General features: G+C 39.5%; 2 protein-coding genes across 7 annotated transcripts in view; one reads left to right on the forward strand and one right to left on the reverse strand.

The window, feature by feature from the left end:
* The window catches only part of ESF1 (ESF1 nucleolar pre-rRNA processing protein homolog), a 62494-nt gene extending 56997 nt beyond the window's left edge, over positions 1-5497 (reverse strand). The window contains exons 1-2 of the mRNA XM_080814766.1: positions 5437-5497; positions 3174-3858 (exon numbers count right to left, since the gene is read on the reverse strand). Of these exons, the coding sequence (XP_080670892.1) occupies positions 3174-3816 (643 nt within the window). The 5' untranslated portion in view covers positions 3817-3858; positions 5437-5497. The remainder of the gene's footprint in view (positions 1-3173; positions 3859-5436) is intronic.
* A 51-nt stretch (positions 5498-5548) lies between these two features.
* NDUFAF5 (NADH:ubiquinone oxidoreductase complex assembly factor 5) overlaps positions 5549-21059 on the forward strand; it is a 30782-nt gene continuing 15271 nt past the window's right edge. The window contains exons 1-6 of one of the 6 annotated variants that reach the window (XM_080812842.1): positions 5549-5853; positions 8684-8724; positions 13039-13102; positions 16796-16843; positions 17948-18051; positions 19618-19657. In XM_080812842.1, the coding sequence (XP_080668968.1) occupies positions 5632-5853; positions 8684-8724; positions 13039-13102; positions 16796-16843; positions 17948-18051; positions 19618-19657 (519 nt within the window). In that variant the 5' untranslated portion in view covers positions 5549-5631. The remainder of the gene's footprint in view (positions 5854-8683; positions 8725-13038; positions 13103-16795; positions 16844-17947; positions 18052-19617; positions 19658-21059) is intronic. The other 5 variants (XR_013967365.1, XR_013967366.1, XM_080812845.1 and 2 more) reach the window with 5 other exon arrangements.

Consider the following 21059-nt stretch of genomic DNA (forward strand, 5'->3'; position numbering starts at 1 on the left):
ACTTATGTTTCTGCTTACAGGCTCTGCTTGCAGAATTGAAAGGAAAAAAAACATTAAAAGCTTAACACTTGGAATGAAATTCAAACTTCGTTTTTTTTCTTGGTCCTCTAGTCTTATAACAGTCATTCACTGACTAAATATTTATCATCTACTATGTAAAATGCATTGAGCTCAGGAAAAGGAAAAGGGAGGGGTGCCTGGGTGGCTCAATCAGTTAAGCCTCTGCCTTTGGCTCAGGTCATGATCCCTGAGACCTGGGATCGAGCCCCGCATCGGGCTCTTTGCTCAGCGGAGAGCCTGCTTCTCCCTCTCTCTCCACCTACTTGTACTCTCTATCTTTCTGCCAAATAAATAAACAAAATCTTTATATATCATAAACACGTTTGGGTATATCACAATTTAATCAAGTCCCTAATGATTTATATTACTTTTTAAATTTTAAAAACAATGCTAAGGTATACATTTTCTTTTTTTAAGATTTTATTTATTTACTTGACAGAGAGAGAGACAGTGAGAGGGAATACAAGCAGGGGGAGTGGGAGAGGGAGTAGCAGGCTTCCCACTGAGCAGGGAGCCAGACGCCGGGATCCATCCCAGAACCCCAGGATCATGACCTGAGCCAAAGGCAGAGTCTTAACAACTGAGCCACCCAGGCAGCCCTAAGATGCACATTCTTTGCACAAATGTGCAATCATTTACTTAAAATAAGTTCTTAGGGGTGCAAGTGCTGGCCATCAACATTTACGACACAAAATATCAAATTGTACTCTTTCCATCACCTTTACCTTGTAGCATTTAAAAAGCTCTCTGCAGGGGTGCCTGGGTGGCTCAGTAGGTTGGCGTCTACCTTTGGCTCAGGTCATGATCCCACTGTCCTGTGATGGAGTCCCACATCGGGCTCCCTGCTCAGTGGGGAGTCTGCTTCTCCTTCTACCCGCTTCCCCCTGCTCATGATCTCTCTCTCTCTCAAATAAATAAAATCTTAAAAAACAAAAAAACACCTCTCTGCACACAGTAGTTGCTGGTAACTGATGAATAATGAACAAAAGATGGTGTACATATAAAGTCATTTATTCCTACTTATTACATCATGCCTTTCTGGACTGTGGAACGGATATAAACTACTGGAAGCAACATGATGCAGTAGAAAGATTTTTCGAAGTCTTGAACTGCAGGCCCAACTCTGTATACCCTCACATAAATCACTTTAGTCTTGTCTCCTGATTAATCTATCCTAATTTCTCAAGCTTATGGAGAAATTTTAATAAAAAAGGATAAGCAAAAAGATTCTGTAAAATCAATCCAAAGGATTATATGGTTATGTTTTATTAATCCAGTGCCCTAAATCAAGTGAAATTTAAAAGATGCTAAACTAATTTACCTCACAAACAGCATCAAACAAACCCTGCTGCTATTCTTATTTTGATCTTATTCTCCAATTTCAGTAACCAAACTCCTATCCCTCTCCCTATACCTCAGTTTGCTGCCTCCTGGTTCCACTACAAAAGGAATGAGATCCCACTCTGACCTCCTAGTCCCTGCTATCTAGAATTCTATCCACTGCCCAATACCTCCTATCTTTCAAATATGATCTCAGCCTGTCTAGTCCTCTCTGACTTTTCCCCAATATCTGTCTTCCTTGAATCTTGTAATCATGGCCAGCCTTTGGCTCATCTGAATACCAATTTTCAGTTAACAACATAAACAACAGGCAACACCAACACTCAAAATTTCTTGCTACTGGAGGTGACACCAAATTTTAACAAGCTCAGTAAACAAGTAAGCATGAACCAGAACAGATGTTTCTTAGTTCCAAACAACCATTTCTAGTTGTATTACCTACGTACCCCTTCAGAGCCCTTATTATCTAATTAAATGGGAATACTGATCTCTTCTGAACATATCCAACCACGTCTTTGCTCAAAAAGTCCTTTCTATATACAGTGCTCTGTTCTCTCGATTTACTTTTTCCAAACCCATTGATACTTCCCCTAAGAATTTCTCTGGTTACCATACCTTGAGTGACCTCTTCCTCTGAATTCCCATAGCCCTCTGCTAAACACTGTTTATGGCACATACTGTTATTTATATTATATTACAGATCTAATTTCTTCCACATTAGATCTGTGGTGTCCTGTATGTAGCCAGCAGCCACATGCAGCAAGTGAGCACTTGTAACATGGCTCGTCTAAATTTTATACTTCAGATTAGTATGAAAATAGAACATAAACTATGCCATTAAAATTTGAGTTGATGGGGCGCCTGGGTGGCTCAGTGGGTTAAGCTTCTGCCTTCGGCTCAGGTCATGATCTCAGGGTCCTGGGATCGAGCGCCGCATCGGGCTCTCTCCTCAGCTGGGAGCCTGCTTCCCCCCTCTCTCTCTGACTGCCTCTCTGCCTACTTGTGATTTCTCTCTCTGTCAAATAAATAAATAAAAATCTTTAAAATAAAATAAAATAAAATAAAATTTGAGTTGATTACACATTGAAACAGTTGGCTGGTGCCACTGCAGAGTTTAGCAGGCTTTTATTTGCAATACAGGATCTTAGGAAGGGCTGAAATCAAGATGAAATCCACTCAACTAGCTATGCACCTTGCAAAGGAGCTGTGTCTACTCAGGGGCAATAAACCTACTGCTTCACTCAAAGATGCTGTCCCTTACCAAACTGTGAACTCTAGGAGTTCTATGAATCCAAAAGGGCATAACTTTTTCTAATTTGCACAGGCATCATATAAGCTAGCAGTAGCCCCAAGATGGGGGACCATGTCTTACTCACATTCTACCTGCCACATATTAGTTACTAAAAGTAGTTGAATGAATGAAGGATGGATGAATACACAACTCTACTAGCCCTCTACAGACACACCTCCTCTTACTACTGATGACAACATATAATACTTGATCTGGTTAAAGAATATAACTCTCACTAGTGCCTATCACAAATCAAAATCATCGCTTAGCCTCAAGTTTTTCTCTCCTAGCCATTATAGCACCAAATAAAAAAATAAATAATCATTACGTGGCATTTTTTTTCTTTCACAGCTTTATGCTCCCAAGTAAGCATTTAATCATTCCCATTATACTATGAAAATGCCATATATGCCTTTTTAAAAAAATCAGTCTAGAAACAAATAATGCATTATCAAAGAACCTATAATTCTTTCCAACCAACCTGATCGCATTTCTCTTCTTGCCTCAGAGTGCTTGACCTTGGGAAATTTCACAATTTCAGAGGGGCCCAAGTCTTCTGTGCTTAGTTTTCCTTTGGGACATGAGTCTGTACAATGCTGAATAATGCTTTTTTTCTCTGTTGTACTTTTTTGTGTAAATTCTTCTATGTCTTTCTTGGGAATTATTTTTGAATCTACCTTCTTAGATTTGCATGACTTTTTCATTTTCTGGATTCTGTCAGAGTTATCTAAATCATTTTTATCTCCAGAATCCTTTTGATTAATTTTCTTGGTTTCTTTCTTTTTCTCCTCAACTATATTTTTTGATTCTATTTTGTTGTTAGTCTGGGGTTTTTTCTTCTTCATCTTCTTTTGGTTCAATGCATTACCATCTTCATCAGATAGATCTGAATCAGAATCTGAAAGATCGTAAAAACGTTTCAAGTCCTCTGTAGTGCTGTGGTTGATACGGCGTCCTCTTTTATCCACAGCATAATTCAACTTGAACCTTTTGTCATGAAACATTGCTCGAAATCTCTTGTCAATTTTGACTTTTCGGTCCTTTTCTGGCATTTCCCAAAATCTTGGATCTTTTGTAACCCTCCTAAACCGCTGGTCACTCATTATTTCTTGTTTGGATGCCATTTTTAAATGTCTGACTGGACAAATGCTTCAAGAAATCAAATCCTAAGAAGTGAAACAAATATTACGATAATGAAGGATTAGTTAAAAAAAGATGCTTAGGGAAAAAATGCTTATTCACAATATAGTCTAAGTTAAATATAAATAAAGGTAACATATCCAATTTCATTTCCCAAACTTATTCTGAGTCACATACAGAAAAGCAAAAACTATCAGAATATCCTCGTTTGATTATAGAGCATTTGGAGAAAGAAATTTAAAACAAAACCAAGCAGAATTCCAGGGCTTTACAGAGGGAGACAAACGCTTACTAGCCAATTGCACTCACTTGGAATTTCTACATTTCTTTTTGTATACCTGTGTACTTGTTACAAGTTAAAAGCTAATGTAATCAAAAGTTTCCCAAGCCTCAGTGGATCCTCTTTGTTTCTTCACATTCTGGTCCCACTCTTCCTGTTAGTCCTTACTTCATGCTACTACTCTGATCAGTCCTTAGTTGTACAAGGCTGGTCTCCTAACTAAATAGACTCAAATCAATTTAGATTCAGCTCACAAAAATCCCTCTTTAAATCCGACCATCCTTCAAAGACCTGGTAAATTTTTATCCTAGTTATTAACAAACATCACTTCTCTCTATAATTTATTCTATAAGGCCCAAGTGGGCTGATTCTCCCCAAACATATGAGACTGTGTGTGTGTGTGTGTGTGTGTGTGTGTGAGAGAGAGAGAGAGAGAGAAAGGAGAGAGAGGGAGAAAGAGAGAGATTAGTATTTTTCAAGAGAGAGGAGAGAGGGAGAGAGAGAGAGATTTGTATTTTTCCCCATCTCGATTAGATTTTTGCAGAGCTAAGAGTCAATGATTTTTTACGATTTTATCTATCCATTTGTCAGAGACCGCGCACAAACAGGGAGAGCGGCAGGTAGAGGGAAACGCACGCTCCCCGCTGAACAAGGGGCCCATGGGGAACTCGATCCCAGGATCGTGGGATCACGACCGGAGCCGAAGGCAGACCCTTAACCGATGAGCCACCTAGACATCCCAAGAGTCGTTGACTATTATGAACAAAAAGGAACTGATCAAACAGGGTAGCAATAGCAGTGCTTTGTTCTGAAAGCAAGCCTTGAATTTTTTCCTTAAATTTGAAAACAATTTTTATACATCAAAAAAAGTCACATAGGTTTCAATGATGCACTTATACATGAAGCATTTAACCCTCTGAACAGGTAGGGACCGAGGTAGGTACCATCTCATCCAAATGTGAGTGGCAATGCATATAAATGTTTACAACAAAAGCATTCAATAAACGTCAGATAGTCAGACAGGTGGGTGACCTGACCTCACCTTCCGACGCCCACCTTCACTCTCCCCTCTAACCACCCTCTAAGGCGGAGAACACCAGGGTGGTCCTAGAACGGCGATTTCCTTCCCCAGCCCAAACCTCAAAGCACAGCTACTGGGCTGAGGCCCTTCAACAGGACCCTGGGGAGGACCAAGAAGTCTGAAAAATGAGACTGGAATGGGAAAGAAAAAGGGCGCAACCCCTCATGAATCCGACGAAGACCCTGTCAAAAACCGGTTCGGCACTCTCCAAAGCCCATCTTCTTGAAATCCAAATCCACTCACCTCCTCCGAGCTCTCGCCGAGTCTCATGTGCGACCCAAACCCACAATCCTCTGCGTGACGCACCGCCGTGATGGCAAGAGAGCTGGGCCAAACTACCTCCCCTTTCCTTTTTGCGGGGATCTTCGGCGCAGGCGTGGGAGCCGCGGTGGCGCATGCGCAAGATAAGTGCGCCGGCAAGTGGCGTCGCCTCCGGACATGCTGCGGCTGGGCGGTCTCTGGGTCTTGAGGCTGGGATCTCCCGCGGCTGGGGTCCCAGCAAAGAACCTCGGCCTCAGGGAGGTCGCCTCCCGCGTCTCTTCCCCGGGCAGCACTTCGCCTAGAGCCCTAAATATCTTCGATCGGGATTTGAAGAGGAAACAGAAAAACTGGGCGGCCCGGCAGCCTGAGCCGATGAAGTTTGACTACCTGAAGGAGGAGGTAAGTCCGCAGGGCAGTGGGAGAGGACGGCCCGAGCTTTGGCGCCGAATGAGGGGCTCCGGCCAGGCCCCAGCCGACCCCACCTGAGTCCACTTCGCCCCATCTCGCCGGATGACCTTGAGCAGCTGCCCTGCCTATCTGAGCGTCTACTGTAATCACTGAGGGGGTGGGTGAGTATATTTGTACGTTGCTATTCATTCATCCATTCACTCACTCACAGCAAGTATTGCTTGAGTTACAGCTCTGTCATGGGCAGAATAAGACCGCTACCTTCAGGAAATTTCATTCTTGTGGGCGTCGGTGAACAAGAAATGTAATTTCAGCCAAAGAAGTAAGGTGAGGTGCTTAAGTGAAGTAGTATAATGACTGCGATGGTCAGAGAAGGCGCTCAGGCAGACGACATGATGCGGAATTAGGCAAGCTAAGATCTGGAGGGAATAGCCTTACAAGCAAAGGGAAGAAGAGTTTCTGAGGCGGAAAGGACCTTATTGAGGTCTCTACTGAAGCTTCGGTGAAGGAGAGAGTGGGAGAGGAGGTCAAGGAGGGCGCAGGTTATTAGGGCAGTAGAAGATAGGAACTTTGGATTTTCTCGTCCAACTGAACTGCCCGATCAGTATGATAATCACTGGCCACATGTGGCTGAGTGCTTGAAATATAGCTAGTCCAATTGAGATGCAATGCACCTGTAAAATGCACCGGATTTCAGTAACTTAGTGTGAAAAAAGGATGCAAAATATTTCATTAGTAGATTTTTAAAAATCTTGATTACATGTTGAAATTGTAGTTTTGAGGGGCACCTGGGTGGCTCAGTGGGTTAAGCCTCTGCCTTCGCCTCATGTCGTGATCTCAGGGTCCTGAGATCAAGCCCTGCATCGGGCTCTCTGCTCAGCACGTAACCTGCTTCCCCCTTTCTCTCTGCCTTCCTCTCTGCCTACTTGTGATCTCTCTCTGTGTCAAATAAATAAAATATTTTTTTTTAAAAGAAATGGTAGTTTTGATATATTGTGTTAAGTAAAATATGTGAAAAATAATTTCTCCTGTTCCTTTTTACTTTTTAAAAGTGACTATTAGAAAATTTAAAATGACATATATTGATCTCATTGTTTTTCTGTTGGTCAGCCCTGCTCTAGAGGAATGTGAACCTGTTGAATGGTTTTTGGTTTTGGTTTTGGGGACGGGGGGTGGAAAATCAACCCTGGGGCTTGATCTCACAACCCTGAGATCATTACTGGAGCCAAAAATCAAGAGTCAGTCTTTTTTTTTTTTTTTTTAAGATTTTATTTATTTGACAGAGGGAGAGACAGAGAGCACAAGCAGGCAGAGAGGCAGGCAGAGGCAGAGAGAGAAGCAGGCTCCCCGCTGAGCAAGGAGCCCGATGCGGGGCTCGATCCGAGGACCCTGAGACCATGACCTGAGCCGAAGGCAGTGGCTTAACCCACTGAGCCACCCAGGTGCCCCAAGAGTCAGTCTTTTAACTGACTGAAGCATCCAGGCACTCCTAGCCTGTTGAGCACCTGGATGTCTTTAAGTAGTGGGATGATAGGATCTGGTTTATGTTTTAGGAAAATTAATTAAGATAAATTAAGGTCTCTGATTTGTACTCGTTTGAAAGACCTCTTCCTCTGCCCAAGTGGACTAGAAACTGAGGGTTTGTACTCTCTGGACACACAGCACCAACTTCAGGCCTAAGTGAATGTTTCTTTGGGAATGAATCAAAATTGATGTTAAGTGTAGTGAACTCTTAAAAGCCAAAGCAAGAAACAGTTTTTGAGCTCCTTTGGACAGAACTCTGTGCAAGTTTGGCCTGACCAGATGATTGACTGTGTTGGTTCTTAGGGCTTATAATGACATGTACTTAGAAGATGTATATTTCTAACCACTCTTCTCCAAGCAAAGTGTGTAGATTATGACTTGACTGAGGCCTTATCAATCTGTAGGACTAGAATAAATGAGGTGAAGTATATGAATGTTCTTTTTGTAATAAACAAGTTATTCATAATAAGAATGATATACAAAGTAGACTCCTCCAGGGAAAGACTTCTGGTATACCTCTTTCCCTTCCCCTTCTTTCCCCCCAAAGCAAATACACATATGTTCTGAACTTCCAAGTCCTAATAGAAGCTCTGGGGTGTTTATGAAGGAATAGTGGAATGTGAAGAATCTTAGGCTTTCCCATCTTTATTCCTGACAGATGAAGCTAGCCTAGCAAAAGGAAGCACTTTCCTTATGGCCTCTTTTAGATTGGGATGGGACTGGGAAGAATAGCATGAAGCGCAGTTTCTTCAGATCTGACTGACTTTCTAATTTGCACATGTTCCTTGGAAAAGTTGTTTACTTGTTTAGTAGTTTCACAGAATTTCCTATGAATCTTCAAATAATAGAGTTTTTAAGTGATCATTTATACATTGATCTGTAATAAACCCTAGCTAACAATATTTTTTCACTTTCATATACTTCATGCTAATATCTGTGGACAATAATGTATCTGTTAGGCTCCTGTTGCTTCTTATCCTAATAATCTTACATAGAACATAGAATGTAAAGGCCAACGATTACATACATATTTATGGATATTTAGTCTTGGATTCATTAAATGGACTTCTGAAGTAATTCACTTCAATTTGTTTCCTGGGATAGTGTAATTTATTGTGTTTATAATTTATGGTTAGATTTATATAATTTGTGGTCAAATTGAAAATGGGATAGTGAGAAGTACTTAACAATATGTAGAAACATAAGTAACCTGTGGATTATTGAATACTGAAAAAGTGTTGCTCCTTTGTTAAACCTATTCAACTTGTATACGTCATTGCTGCTTGTAATCCTTCAGGTTGGAAGTCGGATCGCAGACCGTGTGTATGACATAGCCAGGTAAGTGATGATTATCATAATAAAATGCAATTAACTTTTTGTTTTTTATTTATTTATTTTTTTTGACAGGCAGAGATCACAAGTAGGCCGAGAGGCGGGCAGAGAGAGAGGAAGGGCAGAGAGAGAGGAAGGGAAGCAGGCTCCCTGCTGAGCAGAGAGCCCGATGCGGGGCTGGATCTCAGGACCCTGGGATCTTGACCTGAGCCGAAGGCAGAGGCTCTAACCCAGTGAGCCACCCAGGTGCCCCTGCAATTAACTTTTGACTGAAGGTTCAAGAGATTGAATGTTGAGAGCTTAATGTCTTGAATGGCAGAATCTGAAGGAATTTATTACAAGGATTAGTGATTTTAATCACTCTTAAGTCTCTCCCTTTTTTTTTTTTTTTTTTAAATTTGGGAGAGCAAGAGAGAAAGCAGGAGCACAGGGAAAGGGAGAAGCAGACTCCCAACTGAGCAGGGAGACTGATGTGGGGCTTGATCCCAAGACCCTGAGATCATGACCTGTTCCAAATGCAGATGCTTGACTGACTGAGCCACCCAGGCTCCCCAGATTGCTCCTTTTTTATGTATGGAGAGCAAGTGTTCTTTTTTTCCCCCTTGTTGAAAAAAAAAAAAAAAAAGAATGAATAGAAGCACAACTCATAGCTTCTTTATGAGCTTGAATGACTGATTCAGTTTCATTTGGCTAAAAGCCAGTAATGAAAACATTGCTCCAAAAATGAAGATAAAAATTGACCACCTGTGAATTTTTAAGATTTAATAAACCTAGCTTTAAAAATTTAACTACAGTTAACAACAGAATCCTTGACTAAGTGAAGGAAAGAGTCTGCCTAGATTCATTCCCCACTCAGGTTATATGAGACTTAAGCCATTTTATCTTAAGTATTGTTAATGGCAGTAGGTTTCTATGACAATTATATAGTGGCAGATTTGAGAACACTTTGATGAAGTATTAAAACCATGGGCACCTGGGTGGCTCAGTGGGTTAAGCCTCTGCCTTCGGCTCAGGTCATGGTCTCAGGGTCCTGGGATTGAGTCCCACATCAGGCTCTCTGCTCGGCGGGGCGCCTGCTTCCTCCTCTCTCTCTCTCTGCCTGCCTCTCTGCCTACTTGTGATCTTTCTCTGTCAAATAAAAAAAAAAAATTATTAAAAAAAAAACCTTGATGAATTCATTGCTCTGTATTAGGCATAACAAAAATTTTACAAATTCAAGTTTATAGATGTGTGGCAGGAACCACATAAATAATAGTCAAATAATGTCTTTACTGTAGAATTGTTCTATAATGTTAGCAAATCACTTTTTTGTGCTCTTTTTTTTTTAAAGACATCCATTAAATTAGACCAACATGGGATGGATTTATTACATTTGTTTATAAAAAGGGGAATTTCTTTTTTTAAATCAAAAACTCAAGTCATTTTTTAGAGATATTCTTGCTACTTAAAAGAGCTTAGGGATGAATTAATTTCATATGGTAAAAAATGCTTCATTGTTGCAGATAATCACCCCCATTTCATCTGTTTTATTAGTTCCATTATTTTAAGGATCTGAAAAAAATAGCTAGTTTTCTGTACTGCAGTCATTTGTCTGGATTTTAGGCCATTGATTAAAAATGAAACAAATTTTCCAAATTAGTATGGATTTTGCAGTCTTTTTATGTCATAGTACTGAGCAAAACATAGATCTACAGAGAGACTTGTGATTGTGGCTAAAAGCATGTTTTAAACTAACATTAACTCTTTAGAACTAAATTATTAAAAATGCAGTCTAAAAAAAAATACCAGTGTAAATGCCCTTGCACTAACGTTCTGTTGTTACAAAGTATAGTTTATATTGTCCACACTGATCTTTTGTTGATTCTTAAAAAACTTAACCCCACAGATTATTAAGTGTCTTCTTTGTGGTATCTGAAGTCTATTAAATTACTGTTATAAACTGGGGGCTCCTGGGTGGCTCAGCTGGTTAAGTGTCTGCCTTTGGCTCAGGTCATGATCCCAGGGTCCTGGGATTAGGCTCCCTGCTCAGTGGGGAATCTGCATCCTCCTGTCCCCCCACTATGTGTGCATGGGCACGCACTCTCTGTCTCATGGATAAATAAATCTTTTTTAAAAACTGTTATAATCTGTGATAATAATAACTCATAACCAACTTTTGTTGAGCATTTGTACTGTGCTAGATACTTTAAATGCACCATTTCATAAAATTCTCTTGAGGGAGGTAGTAACTTTTTCATTTTATAGATGGGGAAACATTCAGTAAGATTAAATCACTTGTCCATGGTCACAGAGCCAGTAAATTGCAAGCCCAGAATTCTAAATCTTGTCTTTCCGATCCCAAAGCTTGTGTACTTTTATCATGTCATACTGCCTGTGTTCACAATCAAGATAGAGGGCATTATGTAAATAAATGATTCATTCTCACCACCAGTTCTCTGGTGTTCTACACTTTTGACATAAGTTTTTAACAGAAATTGAAAAAGGACTCCCAATTTTGGTTCCAGTAGAAAAAAATGTTATTAGTGGATAAAACTTTTAAGTTTTCTTGTCAATGAAATTGGCTTACAATTAGATGTGTGAACTGGTTTTGTATGACATCTACTTAGAGGAGGCAATGTAGTATGGGAGATAATAATTCTCGTTCAGCACAGTGAGGTACCACCTCACACCAGTCAGAATAGCTAAAATTAACAAGTCAGGAAACAACAGATGTTGTTAAGGATGCAGAGAAAGGGGAGCCCTCCTACACTGTTGGTGGGATGGCAAGCTGGTGCAGCCACTCTGGAAAACAGTATGGAGGTTCCTCAAAAAGTTGAAAATAGAGCTACCCTATGACCCAGCAATCGCACCACTGGGTATTTAACCTAAAGATACAAATGTAGTGATCCAAAGGGGTCTGTGCACCTGAATGTTTATAGCAGCAATGTTCACAATAGCCAAACTATGGAAAGAACCTAGATGTCCATCAACAACAGATGAATGGATAAAGAAGATGCGATGTGTGTGTGTGTGTGTGTGTGTGTGTGTATATATATGCGCGCACACACACACATCACATCACATAGTGTGTGTGTGTGTGTGTGTGTATATGTGCACACACACACACACACATACTATGCAGCCATCAAAAAACCCGAAATCCTGTCATTTGCAACAACATGGATGGAACTAGAGGGTATTATGCTGAGTGAAATAAGTCAATCAGAGAAAGACAACTATTGTATAATCTCTCTGATACGAGGAATTTGAGAGACAGGGAGGGGGTTGTGGAAGATAGGGAGGGAAAAAATGAAACAAGATGGGACCAGGGAGGGAGACAAACCATAAGAGACTCTTAATCTCAGGAAACAAACTGAGGATTGCTGAGGGGTGGGCAGGGAGGGATAGAGTGGCTAGGTTATGGACATTGGGGAGGCTATGGGCTATGGTGAGTGCTGTGGATTGTGTAAGACTGATGATTGACAGATCTGTACCCATGGGGCTAATAATACATTATATGTTAATAAAAAAAATTCTGGTTCAGGATTCTGACTAACTGAATTCAAGTTCTGATTACTGCTTATTAGTTGAGTGACCTTGGGTTGACTTACTTTGAACACTTAGCATATTGCTTTGAACCTGCTATGATTTTAGTAAAAGTTAGCTACTATTTAGTTGGTGTTTTGTTTTGTTTTTAGTTTAACATATTAGTATTTCATGGTATTTTACATGATGATTTTTTATTTATTTATTTGACAGAGAGAGATTACAAGTAGGCAGAGAGGCAGGCAGAGAGAGAGGGGGAAGCAGGCTCCCTGCTGAGCAGAGAGCCTGATGTGGGGCCCGATCCCAGGACCCTGGGATCATGACCTGAGCCGAAGACAGAGGCTTAACCCAGTGAGCTACCCAAGCGCCCCTTACATGATGATTTTTTAAGTTATCTGCTGCCTCAACAAATTTGAGAAAAAGGGATCATTAAGTTCCTGACAGCTACGCTGGTATTTTCATGTTAATTTATGTTAGCTTCTTTTCATTCTTTATTTGTGTGATTAAATTAAAATATCCCCACTAAATTTGTTCTTTGAATCCACATCATGGACCAACCTCATGGGAAGCCAGATGACTGTGAGGTCCTGTGAATGTCTGGAACAGATAGACTTGCTCCTTCAATATGTTCTCTGGTAGAAACAGCTTATAAGGTGAGGCAGAAAAGGCAGATGGTATAACTTTTTGAAAGTTGTGTTCATTAAAATGTTTTTACTTAAGAAAAATCAGTTTTAGTAATTGTTCTGTGGACTGTGTTATTACAGACAAAATATAACTTCTGTGTCTATTTTTTAGAAATTTTCCCCTTGCTTTGGATGTTGGTTGTGGAAGAGGATACATAGCACAACATTTGAATAAGGTATATGTATTCAGTGACTTAATTTACTTTAAGAAATAAAATGGACTATTTTTAAAGAAAGCCTTCCTTAGTTCAGTTTGTATCATATTTAGATTTTTTTTTTAATTTATTTGACAGAGATCACAAGTAGGCAGAGAGGCAGGCAGAGAGAGAGGCAGAAAGAGGCTGAGCAGAGAGCCCTATATGGGGCTCAATCCCAGGATCCTGGGATCATGACCTGGGCCGAAGGCAGAGGCTTAACCCACTGAGCCACCCAGGTGCCCCTCATATTTAGATTTTATCAAAATCACTAAATTTTTTAAAAATGGTGAACCAGTGGTTGTTTTGTGTCTCCTCTAAAGTATTTTTTTCTTAAAGTCGTTATTTTTTTCAATCTGTTTTATACAGTGATTCCTACTTAAAATTTCTTTAAATCTGTATAAGATGTGTTGCTCTTCATTCTCATTTTGTGCAAATGTTTTTGATACTTCAAGTAAAATCAGATTGACATTCATTTGGAAAATATGATTAAGCTAATCTTTTAGATGAGAAAAATATTAATTTTATCATTTAATTAGAAATGTTTCTATGTGATTATATGTAAGTATCTTTTTTAAGGCTTATACCATTTTATTTTGCCTTTTCTAATTCAGACAATAAAGACATTCGTTTATCATTTTAGCTTCTGTATATATGACACTGTGTTGGACAACAGATTACAGTGGGCTTTCTATATTAAATCTACTTCAAAAAAAACATACACTTGGGCCAGGCTGGTAGGAGTAGGGTGTGAGAAGCTCCCAAAATACTGTTGTCATGGACAGGGAAAATCTATTCTTCTTGTTGCTCAGGCCAGAAAACTTGTTCATTGATGCCTCTTCTGTCCTCACCTCCCACATTGAATCCATCAACAAATATTACTTGGATTTCAAAATATATCCGTAACTACCACTTCCTACTACTTTCATTATTATCGTATTGGTCTATACTGCAGTAGCCTCCTTACTGGCCTCCCTGCTTCTGCCCTTGCCCTCAAAAGTCACTTCGCACAGCAAAGTAATTCTTTTTTTTTTTTTTTTAAAGATTTTATTTATTTATTTGACACAGAGAGAGAGACAGTGAGAAAGGGACTATAAGAAGGGGGAGTGGGAGAGGGAGAAGCAGGTTTCCTGCTGAGCAGGGAGCCCAACCCCGTGGGGCTCAATCCCAGAACCCTGGGATCATGTCCTGAGCCAAAGGCAGACGCTTAATGACTGAGCCACCCAGGAGCCCCGCAAAGTAATTCTTTTAAAGCACAAGTCATTTCTTTGCCAGCCCTCTGCTCAGAACTGTTGGCTTCTCCTCTAATTCAGTAATAATCCAGATTCTTAATCCATAAGACCCTCAGTGATCTGGCTCCCCTAACATTTATCTGGCCTTGTGTCCTTCCCCTCATTCCTTACTTTTCAGCAACCCTGAAAAGTAAGTTTTGTTTGTTTGTTTGTTTGTTTTTAAAGATTTTATTTATTTATTTGACAGACAGAGATTACAAGTAGGCAGAGAGGTAGGCAGAGAGAGAGGAGAAAGCAGGCTTTCCATGGAGCGGAGAGCCCGATGCGGGGCTTGATCCCAGGACTCTGGGATCATGACCTGAGCCGAAGGCAGAGGCTTTAACCCACTGAGCCACCCAGGCGCACCCTTTTTTTTTTTTTTTTTTAAACTTCCACAGTCCAGTAATTTATTTTAAATTTGAGTAATTCCAAATTCTCTCTCTCTCTCAAACTGGCCAGGGCTTTGCATTATACTTGTTGTTCTCTGTTCTTCCCCATGATATCTGGGTGGCTTACTTCCTTACCTGTTTCAGGTCTTTGCTCAAATGACTCTTCATCAAAGATTCCTTTCCTGACTGTTCTATGAAATAGGGTCCCCACTCGCTACTGGGTATTTGCCTAACTTGTTTCCATAGCTTATTTCCACTTATTTATTGGCATCTGATATATGTTTGTTTAATTGGTGTCTCTCTTTTCTTACTGGAATATAAACGCCATAGTCTTGCTCATTTGTGGTCACTGCTAAATTCTCAATACCTAGAATACACAGTGAAGATTTGTTAAGTTAATATTGCATGAATAAATGCAAGATAACTTTGAAGTTACTACTTCAGTGACTGGAAAAAGTCAGGGGATGTAGTGGGGCAAGGAGCCTGGGAATTTCCCATTTTAAATATGTTACGTTTGAGGTAACAGTGGACTATTTTTAGTGTTAATGTCTGACCGGTGGCTGGAAATGTAGAACTGGAATTGGAGTGTTGAGGTTAAGAGCACTGACTTGAACTTGGACAGTTAGGGATTTCAAATTCTGCTCTGCCACTTACTGACTATATACTGTTGGACCAGTTACCCAACTTCTCCAGACCTCAATTGCTGTAAAATGTGAGCAGTAATACCTATCTCCAAAAGTTAGCAAGAGGATAAAGTGAGACAAGGTTACGTGGAGGCTATTGTTCTTACTTGGAAGCCTGTCAGAGGTGATAACTGAAGCCATGGGAATATAAGCTTACTTGAGAAGCATATAGAAAAGAACCGTCCACAATTGTTTCTGGGGGTGGGAGAATGAAGAGGAATTACACCATGGAAACTGGCAAACACTACAACTCAGGGGACTTCTTTTTTTTTTTTTTGAGGCCTGTAGTTAAACATTCACCTGCACACCAGTTGCACTTGACTAGTTAGCAGTGACCAGGCAATAATAGGGTACCCTTTCCAAGTTGTGGGCAAGAAAATTCTTTAAGAAGGGGGTGTGCATGAAGTGGAAAGGATCAGAAGGAGGGGAGGCAGAGTAGAAAGTACTGAAGAAGTTTCTAGGAGACCACCAACAGTGCTGGACCTCAGAGAGGTCAAGTAAAGTAGGACTGAGAGCAGACATGCTGTTGTAGTTGATTAGGTTGTTAACAATCTGTGTAAATAGTGTTGTTAGGGCAGTGAAAGTCGGAATAGATTATGAAGAATTGAGGAGAAAAACATTGAGAATTGGAGTTGTAGATTGCAAACAGAACAACTGGAAGGTAGAGGTGAGGCGATATTGGGAGGCGTATGCCTGTTTCAAGGTAAGGGAAGGAGACACAGAAGACAGAGATGGAAGATTGATAGAGATGATGATGGGGGCAGCAGAATCCTGGAGAAAAAAGTATAGTGGAAAGTGTTATTCTGGGAAAGAAATGGTGCAGGGCTCTTGGAAGAAAGAAAGGAGAGATGAAACAGGGAGAAATGAAACCAGTGAGTTCCCCTTCTCCCCAAGTGTCTGTGTTTATTAAGTCTTTCTTTACTCTTTGTAAACTCTTTGAATGAACAACTGAAAGGTCCAGGTCTTTTGTGGCCCAGGAGTAGAGACCAACTCTCAGCAGGTTGTGCTATGGAAAGGTTAACACATAAGCCCTAATGCAGTGGCGTGAACTGAAGAGGTTGATTACTCATACCTATGTTGTGTATTTTTTAAATGTAGTTAAATGTGTTAAATATAGGCATGATTGCATTTATTCAACTTTGTGTAACTTCCTATATGTTATTAAAGCTATTAGTTTACCATACTGGTTTTATTGCAGAAAAATACCCTTACAAAGCTGAAAATGACTCTGTGATTTCCATTTTCTCCTTTAGCAATTTCAGCAGTTATTTTGTTTTGTCAGTGGCTTTTTGTTTGTTTTTGTCTTACCTGATTAACTTTATTCCGTTGCAGGAAACTGTTGGAAAGTTTTTCCAAGTAGACATTGCAGAAAATGCTTTGGTAGGTACCCTTATAACAGCCTTGATTTCTGATCTCTTGGTTTTTATTTTTAGTTTTTTATTTTTATTTCCTTCAAAATGAAAATAGTTTTTTTTTTCCTGATTATATACAATGCATATAAAGAATTAATACAGGAAATGTAAAGGGGAAAGAAAATATCATCCCTGGTTCCACCATTCAGGGGCAACCACAGGTGACATTTTGATCTCCACCTTTGCAGATGTGTAACTGTCTCCCAACATATAATTTTGTACAGATAGTATAATGGTAACATGCCATGTTTTTCACAGGGTATCATTCTTTTAAATCAACAAATGTTACATATACACCCAAATTCCACCTTTTTAAATGGCTATATAGTATTCCAATATAAGAATATTCCATGGTTTATTTAGCTAAATTTCTATTGAAGGGCAGCTATATTTCTGTTTTCTTAATGACCAGTACTGTAAAGAACATCCTTATATAAAGCAACTTGGTACATTTGATTTATTTTTCTCCCTGGAAATAAATTCCTAGTAGTAGAATTTACAGATTCATTAATGTTCATCTTTAAATTTTTGATATACATCAGACCGCCATTAGAGAGAAAGAATAAAGGGTCTTAGGATTGAGCGAGGCATCTGGCTCCCTGCTCAGCAGGAAGCCTGCTTCTCCCTCTCCTGTTCCCTGTGCTTGTGTTCCCTCCCTCGCACGCTTTCTCTCTCTCTGTCAAATAAATAAATAATCTTAAAAAAAAAAAAAAAGGAGGGGCACCTGGGTGGCTCAGTGGGTTAAAAACTCTGCCTTCAGCTCAGGTCATGATCCCAGGGTCCTGGGATCAAGCCCCTCTGCTCGGCAGGGAGCCTGCTTCCTCCTCTCTCCCTGCCTGCTTCTCTGCCTACTTGTGATCTCTGTCTGTCAAATAAATTAAAAGAAAAAAAAAAAGATATATTTTTTTAAAAAAAAGTATACTTCTTGAGCTCCTTTGTGGCTCTTTTTATTTTTTTGGAAGGAATAGAAACTGCCAAGTAAATATGACATTGACTTAAATTTAACAATGATTGCATTAGTAACTGAGATTCTATATGAATGTATTTTGAATTTTTATTTTTTAACCGCTAGAAAAATATCTTAGAAATGGAAATTCCTACTGTCAGCGTTTTAGCTGATGAAGAGTTCCTTCCCTTCAGAGAAAATACATTTGACTTGGTGGTTAGCAGTTTAAGGTTGGTAATCCATTTGTACTTCTTAAAAATGTATGTTATAAATAAATAATTTGTGATGTACAGTTTTAATATTATGGGGTAAAGAAAAAATAATGAAGTAAATTCTTAGTAATTTTTTTTAAGTCACAAACCAGTTTTCTTATTTTATAAACTGTAAGATTTCTTTGGTAAAGAATTACGAATTATATGCTCCCTAGTGGAGTTGATATGATATAGTACCTTAACTTTTTTCTCCACAACTTTTTTTCAATTTGCTAAAGCTCATCTGTGATAGAAGAGTTTCTTCCCCAGTATACATAACTTAGTATCCATATTGATGGAGGCAGAATTTGGAAAGAGTATACTGGCTCCAGCATTCAAATATTAGAGCAGTCTTAGAAACTCATCCTGGCCAATAAGGAAAAGCTAGTATTTCCTTCAACTTCAGTTTTTCTTCCACACAGAAATATAGTCCTTAAGGTTATGTTTTCCCATTTGTGCTTCCTTACATGTTCCCTCCACATTGATTACACAAACATATAAATATTTATTGAATAGATTGTAATATGTGAGGCTCTGAGCTTGATGCTTTGGGGAAATACACAAATGAGTCCGGACAGAGATCCTGTCCTCAAACAACTCAGCAGTAATAGTCTGTGTGTAACTTTATTTCCCCTATCTCATTTTGTAGTCAGATTTTCTTACAAAAATTCAACATGCTCTGCATGTCAGCACAGCCCTTTTGATAGCTGTTTTTAGGGTGACCAGTCACTGTGGTTCACCTAAGACTTTGGCAGTGTTAGCACTGAAAGTCCTATCTCCCAGGAACCCCTCATTCCCAGACAGACTGGGAGAGTCGTACTCTAGCTTTTTCTTCAGTGAGTTTGTAATTTCTTCCATGCTTTTTAAGGTATGATAAGCAAATTTAGAAAAGTAAATTCTATCATGAAATGAAAAACATTACAGAGAATGTTAGTCTAAGGGAAAGAGCCCTGGGCCGGGAGTAAGAATGTGAGTTTTAGCTCTTCTGCTTGCTGTTTGCAAGTACCTAATTCTGTTGCTTTCAGTTTCCCCATAAGTGTGATAGAGCTTGTGATATGACCTTCTTCATTTTTAAAGTCTCTAATAATTGCTAGAAAGCATTATGAAAGATAAATGTATCTTAACATAGTATGGTTTGAAATGGGTATTCAGTACTATCCTGGAAGTCAGTATAAGAGGATGCCACCTCTGTCAGGAAAGTATGACCATACTCTACAGAGACTGTGATTCTTGCCATCACATATCACCACACACTGGTAGGGGGTGAATAGAAGCAAAATAAAATGCAAGAGATTTACTAAATTAAGTTCTAAATGCTTTGTAGTATTTATAGTACTGTCACATTTTCTACTGTGACAGAAGAAAGGTTTTCCCCTAGGAATATTTTTTACTTTAAAGCTTGTATGAAAACAATCAGTGAATTTTGATATGCAACTTCAGACCTCAAAATTATTATCTTTTTGTTGGCTTTTATTTATAGGAGTGATAATTATACCAATTAATTACATGAATTAAGCTAAAACCAATATGTTATTAATATTCTAGTTTACACTGGGTGAATGACCTTCCTAGAGCACTTGAACAGGTAAGAAACTTAATGTTGATTCTAATAGCCTGTGTTATTTTATTAGTAGAAACTTCTAAATATTTCTACTTTTTACCAGAAACTTCCAGATATTTTCCATTTTATACTTTTTTTAAAAATTTCTTTTTAATATTTTATTTATTAATTTGTCAGAGAGAGAGAGAGAGAGAGAGAGCGCACACACACAAGGAGGCAGAGTGGCAGACGGAGGCAGAGAGAGAAGCAGGCTCCCTGCCGAACAAGGAGCCCGATGTGGGACTCAATCCCAGGACCCTGGGATCACGACCTGAGCCAAAGGCAGGGGCTTAACCGACTGAGCCACCCAGGCGTCCCTTCCGTTTTATACTTTTGATAGTTGGAAATGGAACCAAATCAAATATTTACTATCTTCTATGGGCCAGATATAGTTGGTGCCCGTTGGCATTTTAAGAAGTACATTGAGGGAAGCCTGGGTGGCTCAGTGGGTTAAAGGCTCTGCCTTCGGCTCAGGTCATGATCTTGGGGTCCTGGGATCGAGCCCCACATTGGGCTCTCTGCTCAAGCAGGGAGCCTGCTTCCTCTTCTCTCTCTCTGCCTGCCTCTCTGCCTACTTGTGATCTCTGTCTGTCAAATAAATAAATAAAAATCTTAAAAAAAAAAAAAAGTACATTGAGTGACTTCCTTGTCTAGGAATTCAAGAAATCTAATTATGGAGATGTTTCAAATATTTATGAAAAGTCATACAAAATAACTTGGACAAAATAATATTGACATCACATTGATATAAGACATTTCCTGTGTGGGTCCCTTTTCTTAATTGCCTATAAGTTTTGTGTGGGGAGGGTACTATTTCTTCATATTTGTGTCTTCCCTGCACCTTATAATTAGTGTGAGGTATATTTGTTGGTTGACATTTATCAGTGAACTGGTGAAGAGTAAGTAAAAAGCATTGTGTTCAGAAGAGGGAAGGGGATCACTGTGACTAGGAGTGGCCTCGGAAAGCTTCAAGAAGCAGGAGTTACTTGAGCAGGGCCTTTGAGGATAGGTCAGATTTGGGGCAGGAAGGCAGAATCACGGGGTAGGTAGGTGGGAGGTAAAAGAGCCTCAGGAGCATGAGGGACAGAGAGGAAGCCTGTTGGGAGATTAATGTACTAGGAGATAGGGCATATTGGGACCAGATTTAAGAAGACTTGGGTAAGATTAAGGAATTTTGAGTTCATTCTTTATACAATTCAGAGCTGCTGGAGAATTTTGAAGAGGAAAGTGATGTGATTAAAAGGCTGGTAGGCAGGATAACTACCACATCTTAAGCACATACTGTTTGCCAATTGCTGTGCCCTATTTTATATGTGCATTAAATAAATAACTCTGTAGGATGTCTTCATTTTGTACTTGGAAAACTGATGCCAGAAGTTTTGGTTCA

This window comes from Martes martes, assembly GCF_963455335.1.
Source record: "Martes martes genome assembly, chromosome: 9".
NCBI lineage: Eukaryota > Metazoa > Chordata > Mammalia > Carnivora > Mustelidae > Martes > Martes martes.